This window comes from Piliocolobus tephrosceles, chromosome 1, assembly GCF_002776525.5.
Source record: "Piliocolobus tephrosceles isolate RC106 chromosome 1, ASM277652v3, whole genome shotgun sequence".
Taxonomy (NCBI): domain Eukaryota; kingdom Metazoa; phylum Chordata; class Mammalia; order Primates; family Cercopithecidae; genus Piliocolobus; species Piliocolobus tephrosceles.
In genome coordinates, this window is record NC_045434.1 from 104,621,859 (window position 1) to 104,643,385 (window position 21,527).

At 40.9% G+C, this 21,527-nt stretch overlaps 1 protein-coding gene and 1 pseudogene across 3 annotated transcripts in view; both read left to right on the top strand.

The window, feature by feature from the left end:
- The window catches only part of CD58 (CD58 molecule), a 56,407-nt gene extending 35,392 nt beyond the window's left edge, over nt 1-21,015 (top strand). Inside the window, exons 4-6 of one of the 2 annotated variants that reach the window (XM_023222834.2) lie at nt 13,551-13,628; nt 16,236-16,272; nt 20,724-21,015. In XM_023222834.2, the coding sequence (XP_023078602.1) occupies nt 13,551-13,628; nt 16,236-16,272; nt 20,724-20,733 (125 nt within the window). In that variant the 3' untranslated portion in view covers nt 20,734-21,015. The remainder of the gene's footprint in view (nt 1-13,550; nt 13,629-16,235; nt 16,273-20,723) is intronic. The other variant, XM_023222835.2, reaches the window with a different exon arrangement.
- Nucleotides 9-3,822, top strand: LOC111549648 (annotated as a pseudogene). Its single transcript, XR_002733796.2, has one exon. The product of XR_002733796.2 is annotated as a nucleosome assembly protein 1-like 4 pseudogene (transcript).
- Nucleotides 21,016-21,527: the final 512 nt, after the last annotated feature.

The window sequence follows — 21,527 nt, forward strand, 5'->3', positions numbered from 1 at the left end:
GTGTGTCATGGAGGCTTTCAAACCACAGATGTGGTGACTAACATAAGGTTCACAATTTTGAAATGTAAAACAAGTTACAATTTTTAACAGAAACCCCATTATAGATATAAAGATAACATTATTTAGCACTTTCTGTGTTGAGCACCATTCTAATACATATGTTAATTAATTCAATCTTCACTTATCCCTATTTCCTGGTGAGAAACCAACAGAGAGAGAGTTTAAGTTGTGTGCCCAAGGTAACAGCTAGTAAGTGGCAGAACCTGCCTTTGAGTAGAGGCTGTCTGGCTCTAGAGCCCATGGTTTTAACTATTCACAGTGCTGCTTTATAATATTGTTAATAATCATTATGTTCTCAAAGGTTACGTATCTACTACAGGAACATGCATTTGATATGTTTCCTTAGGCCTAACACTAAGTTAATATCATGACAATCTGTCTTGGCTATGATTTTCTAATGTTGTTTTAGTATTATTTACATTTGCAATTTTTATTATGTTTTTTACATTATATCCCCAGTTTAACAAACAAAAAGGTCAGTGACTTGAAAGTGGTTTATTAAAATATAAAAGAAAAGATGAAAATAGTAAATATTATTATTCAGAATAATTGTAAATAGTGAACAGGATTCCAGGGCAAATAGAGAATATGGGTCTCTAGGGCTGGGATAAGGTGAGTCTATGAATGAAATTTTTCTGAACAAGCAGCTGAAACAGATAAGGGAAATTAGCAAATACAAGAAATATAAGAAACTTGGATTTTAACTGGTGAGCCACTCTAAGTCTCCCCGTTTATTGTCTTTTCCGAACCCTTTCAAAGAATAACTTAAAGGTATTAAAGTTATGTTATTTTCAGACAAAGCAGAGTAACTTTTGGGAAAGACATTTTTCAAGAAAAAGTGGACGTCCTCGTCAGGGCGGGCAGCGGCAGCCGCGGCTGCGGGGCTGGGGCTTGGGGCCTGGAGCCTGGGCCTGGGGCGGGGCCGGGTGGCCCCTCCCAGCACCCAGCGCGGCCCGCCCTGCCGCCCACCGTCCTGAAGGTCAAGGCGCTTTGTTCTGCATTGCGGGCGGCTTCCTCGGCGGCCCAGCGGACGAGGCGTAGACTGCGGTGAGCCCGCTAGCTTGGCCAGGCCCATGTACCCCGCGGCCCTAGCGGCATGCCGGGAGGAGAGTTCAGACTTCTCGTTTTTAAGGTGGAGACGTCCAGGACCTCTTTATTAGATGTTTAGGAATTTCAGTTTTTCCGTAGGGCAGTGGTCATCGTGAGCCTCTGTGGGGTCAGGCTGGGCTAACTGGGGTTTCGATTGTAAGTTTCGTGTGGCCGAGGACATGTCTGACTGGGAAGAAAGTCCTTGGCATTACTTCTTAGCTGTTGGGAGCTGTGCGGTGCGAGCGAGATGGGCGGCGTGCACTCCCCGAGGACTGGCCTGAGTGGCCTTAGCCTAGTTACTCACGGGACTTGGTTTACCAGGCAAGGTGATAAAAACATTCAGATGGCAGATAACAGTTTTTCAGATGGGGTTCCTTCAGATTCCGTGGAAGCTGCTAAAAATGCAAGTAATACGGAAAAGCTCATGGATCAGGTGATGCAGAATCCTGGAGTTGTGGCAGCTTTACAGGAGCGACTTGACAATGCCCCTCACACCCCTTCCAGCTACATGGAAACTTTACCTAAAGCAGTAGAAAGAAGAATTAATGCATTGAAACAAATTCAGGTGAGATGCACTCGTATAGAAGCCAAGTTCTATGAAGAAGTTCATGACTTGGGAAGAAAGTACACAGCATTATACCAGCCTCTCTTTGACAAGAGAAAAGAATTTATCACCCGTGATGTTGAACCAACATCTGATATGGAATCAGAATGGCACAGTGAAAATGGAGAGGAGGAGAAATTGGCTGGAGACGTGAAAAGTAAAGTAGTCATAACAGAAAAAGCAGCAGCAACAGCTGAAGAGCCAAATCCCAAAGGAATTCCAGAGTTCTGGTTTACCATCTTTAGAATTAGTCCAGGAGTATGATGAACCAATCTTGAAACACCTGCAGGATATTATAGTGAAGTTTTCTAACCCTGGGCAGCCTATGTCTTTTATATTAGAGTTCCACTTTGAACCCAATGACTACTTTACCAACTCAGTCCTGAGGAAAACCTGCAAGATGAAATCAGAACCAGATAAGGCTGATCCCTTTTCATTTGCAGGTCCTGAGATCATGGACTGTGACGGGTGTACTATTGACTGGAAGAAAGGAAAGAAAGTTACTGTCAAAATCATCAAGAAAAAGCAGAAGCATAAGGGTCGAGGCACTGTTAGAACAATTACTAAACAAGTATCCAGTGAGTCATTTTTCAACTTATTCAATCCACTGAAAGCGTCTGGGAATAGAGAATCACTGGATAAAGATTCTGAATTCGTATTAGCCTCTGATTTGGAAATTGGACTCTTCTTCCGTGAGCGGATAGTCTAAATTGGACACTTTTTCCATGGGCTATGCTATACTTCGCTGGGGAGGCCTTAGAGGACGATGACAATTTTGACGAAGGTGAAGAAGAAGAGGAGGAATTAGAAGGTGATGAGGAGGGAGAAGATGAGGATGATGCGGAAATTAACCCCAACAAGGAACCCAGCCAGCTGGCGGAATGCAAGCAGCAGTACGAAGTGGAGGTGGGCGCCTGGCAGACCGGCTGTCGGGACTCCAGGCCTGTCGGGGAGGCCTCAGTCTTTGCCGCATGCGGCACAATCCCGTCGACAGCGCTTACTCCATCTAATTCGTTTTCAAGTGCATGATTTTCACTTTCACTTTCCTTTTTTCCTTATTGTGTTGCTTAACTTGTTCAGTGGCAACTGAAATGCATTTCAGAAATAGGAGGTTTCGTCCAGTACCCTCTGCAGCCTCGGTGCCTGTAGCTCTGGACTTACCTGGGCCTTTCCCTGGGGGAAGGCCCCATAGACCACGTCGGGGTGGGGTGGTGTGGGGGTCGCTTGGTAAAAAGGGCTGAGGTCTGGTGATGAGGTTCCAGGGATCTAGAACCTCTCCTACCGCTCCTGCAGTTGGACTGAATTCTTCCCTTTCATTTGAAGAAACCCACTCGCTGTTTCCAGCTGCTTAATCTGCCGAGTGTGCAGCCTGCATCACCTGCTGTATACTAATCATCTCAGAAGGGCTGTGTAGAGTAGGGCCCTGTTCTCCTTAGGATGTTGCTTCTTGATTTTCTTCTTTTAGGGTTGGGTCAGGGTTGTGGCACACCACCTCAGGCGAGAGCTGCCATAGGTCACTTCATATTTATTTATCCCTTCTTGCCTGTGAGGACTGTGGCCTTTTGCTGTCGCTCGTCCTTGCCATTTCTGAGCCACCCTGGTGACCTGAGCAGGAATATGTGCCACTTCTTAGCAGGAGCAAGGGCTGTGTGGAAGAAACACTGCTTCCTGCCACCAGGGCTGAAGACACGAGCCTGTCCTCGTGACATAGGCACCGCCCTGCTGCCGGAGCCGGGATTCGGCGATCTTCTCCAGTGAGGGACTGGGCTGGGAAGTCCTGCGTTTCATTTGAGCATATGAGCGTCAAGTCCTGCTTTCTCAGTAGCCCCCTTGCTGAGCCCTACCATTCATCCTGTCTGAAGGTCCTGGTTTGGTGTGACCGCTTGGTGGCTGGCGAGTGGGGTTTCCAAGTGGGTGACAGTGCCCTCCAGCAGCCTGGGATGGCCGTGTCCGCACTGACCAGGCCTGTAGAGAGTGCTCAGCCTAACCTTAGAACACATTTATAACTGAATACAGTGTTTTCAATTTGCACATGATAGTTAGAATATTCTATTAAAGTTATGAAACATGGAGAAAAAAAGAAAAAGTGCAAATGAGTTCCAATTTATAACTGATAGATTTGATTCGTGAAGACAGAGAAAAGATCAAACCCACAGAAGTGTCACTCTGTTTGTACAAGTCACACAATGGCAAGAAGTTTTTAAAACGAGCTGCAAAGTTATAATAGTTAAGCTTGGAGCAAACACTCCTTTATTAATTCTACCTTTTGAGTGTTACATAATACCCAAGGCATACAATATGGAAATGCAATTTGTTGTAAAAGCAGATAGTTGCTTTATAATGGGAACAAAAAATAAAACCAGTATGCTTTTGCCTTTTGGTATATGTATGCTGCATCTAACTGACAAGGAAGAAGAAGATGACCACATATAGACATAGCAAGCAAGTTGATTTCTTAAAAAGTTTTAAGTGTTCCAAGAGACAAAATACTTGAAGGAAAATAATTTCTGAGTAAGATCCCTCTACAGAATTACATGGAATATTTTAGGGGATTTTTAAAGGTTTTGCCCTGGCACCAGTTTTAACTTTATGTTTGCCATTAGAGTTGAAGACACAAAGTAAGATTACTCTTACTGAAAGTAAGATTACTTTCCTTGTAGATAGTCTGGTAAAAGATCATAAGAGGGAATAATATTCCTCTATTGATTTGAAATAACTACTATTAATTTGAAAAAATTATTTTAATTATTAAATAATGGTGATTCATCCATCCTTCTTTTACATTTTCTTCCAAATTGATAGTTCACATATATACAATAGATTTTGAAAGTTTGAGGAATGTTGCTTGATAGGTCTTAGGTTTAAATCCTGGAGCAGTGTTGACATCTGAGACATACATCTGGGCTTCTGACCCTGGTTTCTGTTAACCACATGTTGGAGGACCTTCTTTTAAAATACAAACCAAGAACTGAACTTAACGATCTTAATGGTTCTTTTGAACAATAACAGTCTAGGATCTTTTTTTTTTTTTTTTTCCTGTGATGATTTTTGAATGCTTTTGTGTGGAACCACATGCATCATAACAGATATAAATCCGTGAAAGTATAACAGTTAAATACTAGATCTTACTTTTTCAAGTTTTGATTTCTCATCTAAACTTTCCAATGCTTTGTCAGTGAAGCAAACTAACTCACATTGACTAGCCTGCTCTTCTTTAGCAAACCCTTCAAATAAATGCCTCATTTCCTCCTCACCACTGTCATTTTAGATTGGCCAGACGGTTGTTACTTACCTTTTAAGAAAGAAGAGACAGGTGGCGGGGCGTGGTGGCTCACACCTGTAATCCCAGCACTTTGGGGGGCCAAGGCAGGCAGATCACGAGGTCAGGAGATCGAGACCATCCTGGCTAACACGGTGAAACCCCATCTCTACTAAAAATACAAAAAATTAGTCGGGCATGGTGGCAGGGACCTGTAGTCCCAGCTACTCAGGAGGCTGAGGCAGGAGAATGGTGTGAACCCGGGAGGTGGAGCTGGCAGTGAGCTAAGATGGCGCCACTGCACTCCAGCCTGGGTGACAGAGCAAGACTCCGTCTCAAAAAAAAAAAAAAAAAGAATGAGGAGACAGGTTGAACCAGGTGGGGTGACTTGCCCAAGGTCATTTAAGTATTGGAGATAGAATTAAAATTTAGGTATTTGAATTCTAGAGTGTTTTTGTATGATACCATCCTGACTATACATCTCAAATCAAAGTTTAAAGTTTTCTTTGATTTGTTCATAGGAGTGAGCTAGAGAAACCCATACCATGTAGATATACATAGTAGATATTGGTCAAATGTTACTTGATTTTAAATCTCATTTTCTCATGTTTCTTGTAACATTTTGTCTAGTAGGACTTTTTTGTGGTTTGTGGTCATTTTAGCCATTACATCTACTGTCATACCATCACTGCAACCCAGAAATGGGGTGATGGGGTTATTAACTAGTTAAACACAATCTAAAGGAGAATTTTAGAGATAGTTAAGATTGATGACGGAGTTCTTGTCCACCTCCTTTTGTATCGAGGGAATGAACTAATATTTACTGAAGGCCTCCTCCACAACAAACTCCTGTAAATGATTTACATAAATGTGTCACATTTAATCCATACAGCAAACCAATGGTGTGGGTATTTATAAAGGAGGTATCTGAGGCACAGTGAGGCTAAATAACTTGACCAAATATACACATTTATTAAGTGCAAAGCCAGGATTTGACATTCAACTCCATCTGAACTCAAAGCACTGTGTCTTCCCCACTGTATTGGTAAGTGAAAGTAAGAAGATAACTCAAAGATGTAGAATTATAATCTGGAATTGGAATTTACTTCCATTGATAAACCATTTGAAAACTGCAGCTCCAACGCATTAAGAGATGAAAAGAAAGCTAGTGAGCAATTATTTATTGCCTTTGTGTCATGCTCCTACAGTTTGCTCCTCCTTATCTCCTTATCTGTGGTCAGAGTAGATAGCATGGAGGTTTTATGCCCATGTTACAGATTTTCAGAGACCTCAAGGTCAGAAAGCTGGTTTATGGCAGCATGTGAATATAGACGGACTTACACAGATTAGAAAATTGAGAAGTTGAGGGCAGGAGAAAATTCTGGATAGAAGAGAACATGGGATTGGGAGTGAGAAAACCTGGGTCCTAGACCTGATTTCATTGCTTACTGGCAGTGTGAATGTGGGCGATAATAACACTTACTTTATAAGGGCTGAGGAAATTAAATAAAATAGCATATGGGAAAGGGTATTGATGATGGTTAGTCACCATAAAACTGGTAGTTGTTACTCAGGATACAGGAAGAGTTTCAAGAGACAGGACATTTGGTATAACATTATATACAACCAATGGTTTAAGGAGGACAATGTAGAAGAGGTTGTGGATTTGCACTTCGGAGGTCATTGTTGACAGACCTTGTGAATAGATGAGGGTAGGAACCAGATTCCTGGGCTTTAAGTAAGAAGAGGGATAGTCCAATAGGCCAGTTATATATCTGGCTGTGAAAGAGGAAAAGAAAATCTGAGTACCTTTGAGAGTCAAAGATTATTTCCAGATAAAGAAACCTAGTGGACTTCATCATTCTCTTTTAGATAACTGCTGGGAAGAAGTTGGGTGATTGTAACACCCTCCACATTGACACAGAACTGTAATCGGGAGCGCAGGGAAAGTGCATATTTTTTGAAGGAGTAGGCAAGAGGATATTCTCTAGAGTACCAGTTTCCAACTGTTGTCCACATTTATGGACCAAGAACATAAAAGAAACATTGCTCAGCTCCAACCTGAAGTTATGTAGAACAAACATTGTTCTGAGTTCAACTAGATGATTTTTCTTTCATAGCTGGGGTGGACATTATGTTACCTGCAGGGAGTAAGTCACTGAAGGACCCTGAAGGTAGAGCCTCAAAAAAACACCCTTTGATCTTACTCCTAAAAAAAGATGGGAGAAATTGGAAAAATTCATCATAGAAACACAAAAATATGGAGAAGTAGGAAAAAGGAGAAGAAGGCAAGAAATGCAGCATAGGAAATAATATTATGTAGACTGAAATGAAGAATGTTAAGAATATTTGAACAAAGTTTGAACCAGATGAAATGTAACAGGCAGAAACAGAAGTAGGAGAATTTTTGGACTGATTTAAGTTGGTCTCTTGTGACTTTTATGACTTTCCACCAGGAAGAATAGTGATTAAGAATGTGCACTCTGCTTTTAAAAATTGAGAAAGAAGGCTGCATGCAGTGGCTTATGCCTATAGTCCCAACACTTTGTGAGGCCAAGACAGGAGGATTGCTTGAGGCTGAGAGTTTGAGACCAGCCTGGGCAACATAGGGAGACCCTATCTCTACTAAAAATTAAAAGATTACTGAGGTGTTGTGGCATGTGTCTGTAGTCTTCGCTACTTGGGAGACTGAGGTGGGAGGATCACTTGAGCCTGGTAGTTTAAAGAAATCAAATCAATAATTAATAATCTTCCAAAACAGAAAGCACCAGGTTCAGATGGGTTCACTGGTGAATTCTACCAGATATTTAAGGAAGAAATATCAATTCTCTATAATCTATTTTAGAAGATAGAAGAAGAGGGCATACTTTTCAACTCATTTTATGAGGCCAGCATTATTCTTGTGCTAAAACCAAATAACAATACAAGAAAAGAAAATTAAGACAAATATTTCTCATGAATATATATGTAGAAATCTTAAACAAAATATTAGCAAATTGAATCCAACAGCATATAGATAGAATTATACATCATGACTAAGTGGTATTTATCTCAGGTATGCAAGGCAGGTTCAACATATGAAAATCAGTTAATCCGTCACATTGACAGACTATGAAAGAAAAATCACATGATCATACCAATAGATACAGAAAAAGCATTTGACAAAATCCAACATCAATTTATGATAAAAACTCTCAGTAAACTAGGAATAGAGGGTAAACTTTTTCAGTTTGTTAACAAATGCCTACAAAAAACCGTGCAGCTAACATCATCTGTAATGGTGAGAAACTTGAAGCTTTCCCACTAAGACCAGGAACAAGGAAAGAATGTTCTTCTCACCACTCCTTTTCAATATTGTATTATAAGCACTAACTAATGCCATAAGACAAGAAAAGGAAATAAAATTTATACAGATGAGAAGAAAGAAAGAAACTTGTTTTGGTTCTCAGATGACATGAATATCTATGTATATAATCCAAATGAATTGACAAAAAACCTCCTGGAACTAATAAAAAACTAACAAGGTTGTAGGATACAAAGTTAATATGCAAAAGTCAATCACTTTTCTATATAACAGCAATGAACAAGTGGAATTTGAAGTTTAAAACACAACACGATTTACCTTAACACCCCAAAAATGTAATACTTAGGTACAAGTCTAACAAAATACGTACCAGATTTATATGAGAAAATCAACAAAACTGATGAACAAAATCAAAGAACAAAATAAATGGAGAGAGATTCTATGTTCATAGATAGGAAGACTCCTTATTGTGAAGACGTCGATTATTTCCAATTTGCTCTATAAATTCAGTGCAATCCCAAGCAAAATATCAGAAGTCATTTGTGGATATCAACAAACTGATTTTAAAGTTAAATGGGCAGGCAAAAGACCAGAATAGCCAGCAAAATATTGAAGGAGAACAAAATTGGAGGACTGATACTCCTCAACTTCAAGGCTTACTATAAAACTACACTAGTCAACATAGTGTGGTACTGGTGGAAAAATAAAAGACAAATAGATCAGTGAATCGGAATAGAGAGCCCAGAAATAGACCAGCATAAATATGGTCAACTGATCTTTGATAGAGGAGCAAAGACAATACAATGGAGCAAAGATGATCTTTTCAACAAATAGTGCTGTAACAATTGGACATACACATGCAAAAAAATGAATCTAAACACAGACCTTATGCCCTTCACAAAATTGTCCTCAAAATGGACCATAGATCTAAATGTAAAATACAAAACCATAAGACTCCTAAAACATAAGAGAAAACCTAGAGAACTTTGGATATGGTGATGACTTTTTAGCTGCAACACCAAAGACATGATTCATGAAAGAAATAATTGGTAAGCTGTACTTCATTAAAATTAAAAACATTGCTCTGTGAAAGACAATTTTAAGAGAATTAGAAGCCAAGCCACAGACTGGGAGAAAATATTTGCAAAAGACACATCTGACAAAAGACGATTATTCAAAATATACAAAAAAAAAACCTCTTAAAACTCAACAAGAAAAACACAAAGAACCCAATTAAAAAATGAGTGAAAGACCTCATCAGACAACTCTCCAAAGAAGATATACAGATAGCAAGTAGGGATATAAAAAGATATTCTTGGGCTGGGCACGGTGGCTCACACCTGTAATCCCAGCACTTTGGGAGGCTGAGGCAGGTGAATCACCTGAGGTCAGGAGTTCAAGACCAGTCTGGCCAACATGGGGAAACCCCATTTCTACTAAAGTTACAAAAATTAGCTGGACATGTCCTATGTCAACAGGCATCAGGAAAATGGAAACTAAGACAACAATGAAACATCACTTCACGCCTATCACACTGACCAAAATCTGGACAGCACCAAATGCCGGTGAGAACGTGGAGCAACTCTTATTCATTGCAGGTGGGAATGCAAAATGGTACAGCCACTTTGGAAGACAGTTTGGCAGTTTCTTACAAAACTGTACATACTCTTACCATTCAGCACAACAGTCATGCTTCTTTCTATTTACCCAAAGGCATTAAAAAAAACTTATGTTGACATAAAAACCCACACACAGATGGTTATAGCATCTTTATTAATAATTGCCAAAACTTGGAAGCAACCAAGATGTCCTTCAGTAAATGAATAGACAAATAAACTGTGGTACAAACAGACAGTAGAATATTATTCAGCACTGAAAAGAACTATCAAGTCATGAAAAGACATGAAGGAAACTTAAATTCATATTACTAAGTCAAAGAATCCAATCTGAACAGACTACATGCTATGTAATTTTACCTATATGACATTCTGGAAAAGGCAAAACTGTGGAGACTATAAAAAGATTAGTGGTTGGCAGGGGATATGAATAGGTGGAACACAGAGGAGTTTGGGGGCAGTGAAAATACTCTGTATGATACTGTAACGATGTTATACATTTGTCCAAACCCACAGAATGTACAACTGAATGCTAATGTAAAGTATGGATTTTTTAGTGATAATGATGTATCAGAGTAGTTTCATTAATTCTAAAAAATGTAGCACTCTGGTGAGGGATGTTGATAAGGGGGAGGCTACGCATGTATAGGGGCGGGGTATATGTGCAAACTTTCTGTAACCTCTGTTCAGTTTTTTTGTGAACCTGAAACTCAAAAATATTTAAAGCCAAATGAAGCTAATGTACTAAGCCATGAATCAAGTTTGTGGAATAACCCCAAATAGAGGAACAATTCCAAGTGTTTTAAAAACATAGTAATTTGGGTGCATATTTCAAGGGACTGCATTCTAAGGATAAAAGAACTACAAAGAAAAAAATTGTAATGTTTTAAGTAATTATATAGTTAGTGGTAATGCTGGTATTTGGTTACTATTGAGTATGTACTGCAGGAAAGTGCAAGTGAATATTTATATTGTTATTGAATATCGGGATATTTGGCATGAAAGAAAGGAGATTCAGTTGTAAATTGATTAGGTTAAGTAAAAACTGTAGCCCTGGATTTTTTTAAAGGTATTAATTTGAACCATATGAAATTGCTGTTTCTCTAGTCAAAAACCACTGAATCTTGGCAACTGAATAGGGTTCAACATAATGCCAGCATGACCTATCAATGTATTTTGTCTCTTAGAAAATCATGTATTTCCTGGTTCTGTCCTTTGAAATGTTCTAGAAACAAGAGCCAATCTCATAGCAATTTGCATGCTTCTTGATTCTTGGACCCAGATTTGAGTGACCAGCGTTACCTGGTGTGCCCAGACTTCCCAGTTTCAGCACCCAAATTTCACATCCCAGGAAACTCCTCAGTTTCAGGAAAACCAGGATGATTGGCCACCTTCACCCAGATTATGGTATCTAATTACTATTTCCCATGAAAATGAACCAGGGCCTTTGGGACAGTTGGCTGATTCCATATCTGGCGCATGGAATGCATTAAAATAAGCCTTGAGTATCTTGTTTTACCACATAAAAAGAAAGCTATCAAAAAGACTTACTATGATGGTACCAACAGGACTCAGGAGCCACTCTGAAGAGGTTCCCTCTGGCCAAAAAGAAGACAATTGGAACATCAATAAGAATAACAACTTCAGTAGATTGAAACACATCAATTGTGCTCAGTTCATGAGTTCATAATGGTACTAAAAACAAATTTAAAAACTCATTGGTCATCTCTAGAGAATGCTTGGGAGCTAACTCATTATTTTGAAAAAACGGTAAAGAAAGAGAAGAATCAAACACTGTTTTTCCTTTATAAACTGAACCTCAGAGTAACCACATTGTTGATGGGGGCAGTTTATCTTTATGTGAAGATTGTAGTTAGTAAAGAAGGAATGATAGACTAAACCACTCTGCAAACCCTTGATGAAATTATGGCTCTAGACAATGATCTTCAATGGCATTGACATCTTGAAAAGAAAAGCAACCAGGCATTGTATGCCACCTGAGGACAGTATACAAACACTACTTGGGGAGTATTATTGCCAAAGAAAATCTGAATTCTGCTACTAAAGAAGGGAAAATGATGTGTAGGGGCACCTGTCAGTTTCTTCTCAAATCTGACCAATAGGTGACTGCCTATTTGTTCCAACACACCTGTGTTCTTAATAAAAGGAAAGTGTGATCGTATTCTTATTTATTCATTCATTTTCTCTCTCTCTTCCTCCTCTCCCTTCCTTTCCCCTCCTTTCCCATATCCATGTCACATTTGCTCTTAGTGACCCCTCCCCAATCCTTTAGCAGTGCATTGTGAACTCTGATTTTGGATTTTCAGTAGCTGGATAGAGTTTACCTCGTGAACATACCACAGTTTTTTTTGTGAAAACAAGGGGCTGCTGTGAAAACAACTTTTGCCTTATGGTATACTAAGTAAGGCTGCAGTAAATAATCTTTGTGCCTTTTTAGGGGGAGAAGAAGGGCACACCATTGGTAGTTTCCCCAGGATGACATCTTAGAAATGGAATTGCAGAGTCACAAAATATTAATAGAGATACCAATAACATCTACTCAATAGGTTAATGACAATATATAACAGCTGTTCTTAAGTGCAACTACCCTGTGAGATAAGTATATTTATTAGTCCCATGTATAGTTACCCTAGGAGAAAATGGAGGCACTGAGAGGTTAAGGCACTTGCCCAACATTGTAATGACTTAGTGAGATTATAGTCACATGACTTAGTACAATGTCTAGATACTTCATGATAAATATTTTTAAGGCTTATTATATACAGCTGCCAGAATTGCCCTACCAAACACAATGCCAAGTTCTGCTTCCACTGGCAGTATGAAATGGTCAGAAACAAACCTTCTAGTGGAACATTTGCTTCTTTTATTAAATAGCACAGGGTCTGGAATGTATCAAGCTTGTGCATATAAGTTTGTTTAGAAATAGTCGAATCTTGTTATTCATAGTAGTTCTACAGAGTCAAGTTAACACTGAAATAGCAAGTACTGAAGTAATGTTCCTGGGGGAAATACAGGGGTAGGTTCCTGTAAGCCTCTAGTCATAACATTTTTGTTAATGATCTGTTTATAACCTTGTTTTATGTGTGTTTTGTTTGAATAAACCTTGATATATAGTGTTGATTTATTAACATTATACTCATAGCCAACAGCACTATAACTCATGCCTAAGTGAAGCTTATCTAATACACCTATTTTCTCTGCAAGGCACATCACAGCCTTCTTGCACTTAGGAACTCTTGTCAGCACTTCAACACTATACTTTGGGACCATTTAAAATAGTGAAATCACCAACAAAAAAGCATAAAAATGCAAAATCATGGCACTAAATAGACTGAAAATAGGACATTTGTTAACAGTGTAAGAACTGAAACAAGAAGGCAGAGCTTCACTTTTTTCCACCTCCGCTGGGAATCTGCTTATTGGGTGACTCAAAAGTTTTCATCACTGTTCTTATGTCTGAGAATAACTGCTATGGGTATTGATTTGTGGACTACAAATAAATTTCAGCAAATAAGCAAATTGCAAGGTGGAATCTGCAAATAATGAGGATCCATTTTGATCAGTTCAACTAGTTGAATTTCTTTTCTTTTTTTATAGGTTATTCAAGACAAAGATATGGACTTATACCTGTACCATTAGCAGTAATTGTAACATGTGTTGTGCTGTATGTGCATGGTATGTATGTTTTTTAAAACAAAATAATTTTCAAACTTGCATTGGTTTTCCAAAGGCCAGAAAATAGTTTAAGGATGAAAATAAGGTTTGAAATTTTAGATATTTGAAAAGAAACAAAAACTCTTTTGCTTTACTTGTGTGGGACTGCTGAGCATGCTAGGTTCCTCCAAAGACCCTACATTATCTCAAGGTAGAATGAATCCTTGGGCCACAGAGAGCTTTACAGGCCTGGGAACACAGCCTGGACCTGTTGCATAGTCTCCTTTTACCTGTGATCTGCTTCAAAATATAGTTAAACTTCTGGTCTTCAAGTCGGAGTTTGCTAAAGACTTCTTTAGGCTGCCACCTTTGTAATTTTCATGTCATATACCACGAATGGGGCTCCCAGGTAGGAAAGGAGTTTTGGTTGAGTTAAGTGACTTGTGTAATACAAGTAATCGTGCTTATATTACTTCCTGAGCCTTTCTCAGTCCCCCAGCGATCTTGGGCCAGTCACACAGCTTGGAGAACTGATGACTTGGAGAATTTGTTCCCAGCCTGTTCATTCCTGGTAATGAGTAATCCCTCTCAAATCCCAAAGGACAGAGAGCAGGCTGTAAATCTGAAGAGTAGATATTCTTGATGCCACAGCAGTTTCCATATCAGCCTTCACCGAAAAGAAATAGACCAGACAGAGAATGCCAAAAAGTAAACTTTCTACAAGTGATAGCATCTAGGACCCATTATGTCTTGAATCAAGTTTGTAAACTAGTTTCGGTTTCCCTAGACCTGCACTGTTCAGTATAGTAGCCAATTAGCCACATGTGATTATTTAAATATAGAATTTAAAAGGAAATACCATTAAATTTAAGATTCATTCTTCAGTTGCACTAACCACCTTTCAGGTACTCAATACCTACATCTGGCTAGTGGCTACCATACTGGATAGCCCAGATAAGGAATAATCCTATCATTGCAGAAAGTTTTCTTGGTCATTGCAGACCTAGACTATTTTGGGATATCAGTGCTAAATAACATTTTCATATTATAAGTTGTAAATACCATGAAAATCCATCCCTAAGTAATAGATTATCAATCAGTTGACTTTCCACTAAACAGTATTATAACAATCAGCTGAAGAAAGTTTTCAGCTATTACCCGGTGCATAAAATATTTTGGGAGCTCAAATTTTTAAAAATCTATTTTAATCCCCAAATAGCAGTATAATAGTTAATTATCTCCTGAACAGGTTGGTTCTAGAATCCAAAATCATTTTCCACTCAGATCTAATTGTTGTTGTAGATCTCAATTAAAGGACTAACCCAGGATGTCTGAACTAAAGAGAGGTGGCACTGAGTTTCCATAGAACTTCAAAACAATTGGATTTAACTTAAAAAAAAAAAAAAAAAAGGTCATTCAATATACAGAAAATTACTCCCATGGTCAGTACTGTTAGCCCCAGATAATCTGAAAAAATTTGTTCTTAAAAAAAAATTGGAGGCCAGGCATAGTGGCTCATGCCTGTAATCCCAGCACATTGAGAGGTTGAGGTGGGTGCATCACTTGAGCCCAGGAGTTTGAGACCAGCCTGGACAACAAGATCTCTACAAAAAAATACAAAATTAGCCAGGCATGGGGGTACATGCCTGTAGTCCTAGCTATTCAGGAGACTGAGACGGGAGGGAGGCAGAGGTTGTAGTGAGCTGAGATTGTGCCACTGCACTCCAGCCTGGGTGATGGAGTGAGACCCTGTCTCAAAAAACAAACAAACAAACTCAGCAAGCATCTCAACCTTTAAGCAACCTTAATGTCATTAATTGGGAAACAGTGAGATGTTTGGCATGGAACCTTCAGAAGAGGAAAGAGTTGAATGAAAACAGCTCCAGCTGCCTAGTTGTAGTTGACAGATAACTTTATAAGCTCTAGTCAACCCTATTGACTAGGCTTCTGGACCACTAGCATACTCTAGGGTAGGGCGGATGCCTACTGTGGGCAGGAAAGCAGTGCATGCGTGTGTGGGAGCACTGTCTTGATGTCTGAAATAGTAGCCATGAGCTACATGTGGCTATGGAGCACTTCAAATGTGGGAGTCCAAATTATCATGTGCTGTGAGTATAAAATAATAAGTTTCTAAGACCGTGTATGAAAGAATGTAAAATATCTCATTAGAAAATGTTTATATTGAGTGCATGTGGAAATAATTTTATATTTGTGACGGATTGTGTTAAATAAAATATTAAAAATTACCTTTTTCTTCTTACTTTGTAATGTGGTTACCAAAAATTTTAAATTGCTTATGTGGCTTGCATTATATTTCTATTGGACAGCACTGGTCCAACCCATTCTAGCCTTCCCTGCATCTTTAGCCTTATGCATAAGGTAAAATTAGCTATTTTGCCAACAGTTTTTGCATTTGGTTTTCTATCATGTTCTGACCAATTTTGAACAACTCTTTGGACCAGCTCTGTAGCCAATTTGATTTAAGCATGCGGGATAGCAGGAAATCCCAGGGTGATGGGGCTCTGGCTTAGTTTTCCATATTTAGGCCTCTAATAGGCAGTCAGTACCCCCACATTTCAGCTTTTCTTTCCAGTTCTTTAATTGAGAAGACAATTTATTCATTTTTAGGTACTCGGAAATGTGACAGAAAACCAGACAGAAGCAAGTAAGTACCCTGCAGGCTGTGCACTATGTGCCAGAACAACAGCAGCCCTGCTGTAGATGCCCATTACTTGGGAAGCCAGATTCTACTCATCTGTTGGTTGCCTTGTACAGTAATAAGAAGTAACATCAGCAGATACACGAACCATAGTGTATTAAGTACCAACTGTGTACCATGCACTGCACTAGACACTCTCTGCATGTCATCTCCTGGAACCCTCTCAATGAACCTTGCAGGAGGAGTATCCTACCCCTTGCTTAGAGACAGTGTACATGAGATTCATAGAAGTCAAGTGAGATATCAAGGTCACATTTCTAGTAAGTGGTGGGCTGGGATTTAAATCTAAGCCTTTGGACTCCAAGAGTTATACTGTTAACCACTACAATACACTCCCTCCACCTCCCATTCCAGGAAAAGTTGGATCAGGGATAGGGTTCACTTCAGGAGCCAGGGTCAGAGCTGGGCCTGTAGTCGCAAATAAAAGATAGGACACAAACATAATTAGCAGCAATGTTGGTTTAGTAAACTGCCATAGGATGCTCCAGGAGGCCCCCTCCTAGCAGATCCCACTAGTGGTCAGGAGGCAGAAGCACAAGCTGGGTGTTGAGGGATGAGGGGAAGAGTTAAGGCCCAGGGTGTGAAGGACAGAAGAAGTAGCAGCAAGCCATCCTCTTTGGAGCAGCGAGTGTTGAGGCATTAGAGAAAGATGGTGCTGGGCCGGCACCAGATGCCGAAAGATGGTTTAGGCATTAGAGAAAGATGGTTGGGCCAGGCTGAGACTTTGAGAGAGGCTTTGGGTCATTCTTTGGGGAGAACCGCAGAGTTTTCTAGCAGAACTATGCTTTAGTAAGATCACTCTGCTGGCAAAGCATGGGACGAATTAATATGGGATGAGATGAGGACACTGGTTAGTAGAGTAATGAAATAATACAGCCAAGCAGAGAAGAGGGGCTGAGTCGGGGTGATGGTGGCAGAACTGAATACGCAGAGCTAGGTTTGAGAGAAACAGCAGAGGTCCTGTTAGCAAAACTTTCATCTGGCAGTGTAGGCTCTGGTGCCAAACCCCCTGGTTCAGATGCCAGCTCCATTTCTCACAGGCCTTGGACAAGTCACTTAAATTCTCAGTGCTTTCGTTGTCTTCTGTGGAAAATGGGCATAATGATAATATAGAAATGACAATGATAGCATAGATAATAACACAGAAATAACTGTGTCAAAATATAGTAATATAAGTAAAATGCTTACAATAGTGGCTGGCTCGTAATAGTGTTCAGTAAATGTTAGCCATTATGATGATTGTTACTACTATTTTTCAAGAAAAATAAAAGTGACAGGACCAAGTGTCCCAGAGGAGTCACACAGGAATCTTGCTTGGGAAGGAAAATTGTGAACTTTTGCTTTGACAAGTTGATTTTGGGGTGCTGGTGTATTACCTGGGTAGTGATGTCCATGTACAGAATTGGAGATGTGGGTTTCAGGCTAGAGTTACAGATGGGGGCCCCTCTTCATCCGGACAGTAATTGATGCCATGAACACCTGAGGTCACTAAGAAAGAAAAACCAGATGCCCTTGGGTGATGGGAAAAAGCAGAGGAGGCAGGACTGGGGAAGCAAAGTCCAGGATCGGAGCCAGGGTAGCCCTGCGTGAGACTTGAGGAAGGAGGCTACCTGTTAAAGTTGCAAAGACAAGGAGGTAGGCGAGGGGTTAAGACCTTTGGTTTTGTTGAGGCAGTTGCTGTGGTCAGTGCAGGGATGAAGGGAGGGTGGCTAAGCAGCAGCAAGGGCCTAGGTGAGGTGGGATCGATGGATGGGCCACAAGGTGTCCTTTCTCCTCAGCTGCCAGGTGGAACAGTGCAGGAGAAACAAGCCGTGGCAGGAGGCCTGGAGGCAAGGGAGTCCAAGGGGCAGCTCAGTCAGCCACAGGCCCAAGCTGGGAGGACCCAAGGCCATGAGGGGTTGATGGGCCAGGAGGCCAGACAGAGAGGAACCAAGTAGCTGGAGATGAGGTGAGGTGGGAGAGGTAGGGACCTCCAGGCTTGTGGTCAGAGGAGGGCATTTCAGATCTGAGCAATATGCGTGAGCCCCAGTGAGTGCGAGAGCCAAGTCAGGTCTCTGCTGAGATCTAGGTGGTTACAGTGGAGGGGAACTCTGAGTGGTTGGGGGAGGCAAAGCCACCACCACCAATGATGGGGGTAGGGGGGCATCATCCAGGGCCATGGGGAAAGGCAATGGGCATTCCAGAACTCATTCCTTCATCTGTTCCTTTCATCACAACAAACATTATGGAGATTAGGCGATAGCAGGCACTGTGCGAGCTAATAGGGTGGGGTCAGAGTACCCAGCGAGGCTAGACATTGTGTGGGATTCAGAGAAAGCATGTAATAGGGTTCCTCCCACAAGAAGCTTGTGGCCACACCAGGGAGAGAGAATGGATGCACGTGAGCATAAGAAACTCTTAGAAGGACTTAGGCAGGAAGCACAGCTGATAGGCAGAATGTGTGATACGATGGTGAGGGCTGAGCAACCAACACAGGGGAGTTGAAGAGGCCAGAATAATCAGAAAAGCTTTGGAGGGGGTAGGATGTGACCTACATTTTCAGAATGAGAGTGGAGTAGAAAAGCCTTTCCAGGTGGGATAAACAGCAGAGGCAAATACATGAGAGGGAATTAAATCTGTTGTGATTTATTTGATAGTAAGATTGACCTGCCTGGCATCGAGCTGAAGTAGAGGCAAAAGACACTGAATATTTGCAAGGAGGTCCTTGGAATGGAGTGATATGGAAATAGGCAGCCATTGTAGGTTCTTGAGCAGGAACATTTTGCATGAAAAGCACTGCTTTGGAATGAGGAGTCTAGAAAGGTAACACTGGCCTCCCTAAGGTGACATTCTAGGAAGAGACCTGAGTATTTGGGGCTGAGATTGAGAGAAGAGCTTACTTTTCTTGGTATATTTTTATTTACTATTCAAATTCTGCATCATGTGTATTTACTGCCTATTTAATAATCAGTTTTAAACTTAAAGAACCCACTGTGGCAGCAGGGGGAATTCCCTAAGCTCAGTTACTAACGGGTTATGAAGCTGGGTGTGGTAGCACACACCTGTAGTCTCAGCTACTTGGGAGGCTGAGGTGGGAGGATTACTTGAGCTTAGGAGTTAGTGGGAGGATTTCTTGAGCCCAGGAGTTAGAGACCAGCCTGGGCATCCAAAAAATTAAGTTAAATTAAAATGTTAAAAGGTTCTATATATGGTGGAGATGGAGGGGATCGGGGGAGGAGATGAGAAAGGGGCAAGCATAACCAGGAACAAATGCGATATTTCCCCAGCTGCATGAGGGCAGGACCAGGAAGAACTAAACCCAATTAGAAACAACAGAGGACAGATGAGTAGATAGCAGACATCTGACGGGAAATGACCACGCCACACTTCTCACCCCGGCAGTTCAACGTAGGCAATTTCTGAGTGCCCTGGTATTTTTTGTATAAGTGTCTAGAAAACAGATCACAAAGTCAGCCAACTTAAAAAGGAAACAGGGAGTCCTATTTCTCCGAGAAGAATGATTTACAGGTGGGATCTCAGGCAGGCGCCAAGCTGGAGAAGCAGGCTTGATTCCTTCTAGTGGGTGAGGAAACTGCTGGGAGAGGGCAGGGGAGCAGAGACTGGCAAAAAGCTGTCCCAGCAAGAATCCTGTGCCTGCCAACCTGGTTTAAAAACATTTCCCACTGTCTTTATCCCCCTCAGAAAGTCACACCACCCATTTCATGTTCTGTGAGGCTCCCAAGGAGGGAAACTTGTAGTTTGCTCTCCTTTACCTCACCCCTGTGACCCCAGCACTAATTTCTCATGAATTCTTGTTACTGATGAGATACAAATGTTTGGGGAGCTCTGGCCTGGTCTGATTTTGAGCTCCATGGAAATACGCAGACCATGGGGGAGAAGGCCAGGAAATGGACTCGGTTTCAGGGCTTGCTCAAGGATGTGGTTTTGGTTGTTGGCGGATTTACTCCAAGACAGCCAGAGATTGTTCTGTCATTGCCACAGAAGTGGCTAAAGAGGAAGATAAGTTTGAGGTAGGAAGAAAACCATCCCCAGGAGTTTCATGTAGCGAAGAAGGAAGTAGCTGTTAGAAATCGGTGACAGTTTACATAGGGGTCTAACAGTCTCAGTTCTGTTTTTCAGTCTTTCAGTTATACTCAGAGAGTCGGCGGGAGGAGGCTTGGGGCTGCTATTGAGTGCAGCATCCTGAAGGCTGTTCTTCAGGTGGGACTCAGACGACCATCCCAAGAGCACACTCAAGGTGGTTCTTCCTCCATCCCTGCTCCCTAGCTCCCTTGGCTTTGATGAGTTTATTACAAAAGGGCTATTCACATTGGAATAGGAGGGTAATGAAGACTCCTGGTCTGCAGCCCAGATTTACTGCATTTTACAAGTTAATAATATGAATTTTTTTTTTGTAGCTCCAATTGATTGGTAACAGAAGATGAAGACAACAGCATAACAACTAAATTATTTTGAAAACTAAAAAGCCATCTGATTTCTCATTTGAGTATTAGAATTTTTGAAGAACTGTTGGAAATGTAACTTGAAGCAGCTATTTTTTTTAAGAAGAAATACCCACTAACAAAGAACATGCATTAGTTTCAAGTGTCATCAACCTATTATATGACTGGGTGCTTGCTTTTTTGTCAGTAAATGTTTTTACTGATAATAGAGACTTTTGTAAATAAATGTAAATATGTACATAAGTGACTAGGTGGTTTGCCTGTTGTTATCCTAAGAGAGAAAAATAAGGATCACATACCCTTTTAAAATCTATACTTTTTCTCCCTTGCTTTAGGGGGAAAATAATTCATTATAGGGTCATTCATGGAGTGAGGGAGAAAAGTACTGTCCCTCATTGGGTTCCACTGCGGTAGGCAGGAGGCAAGTGAACACATGGGTCTTTACTTCTGCTGCTTTTGAAAAGACCAGATCACCACCATCCAGTGCAGTTGTATAACACAGGTGGAGCGGGGAGACTTCTCTCGCTGCCATTCATTAGCCTACTTAGTTTGTTGCATTGGTTAGCTGTCACACTGGGAGGTCAACGCAGACAATAGCTGGAAAACCGTAGTCATAACAAATACGGAGTGGCAACCACTCCTGAGGAGGTGGACGGCGCCAGTTGCCCCCAGCAGCCATGTAAACCCAAGTCAATACACAGACGCTTCAGCTTGTGCCTGCACTGGAATTCCTATCACACGAGAGTCTCCAGCCTGAAG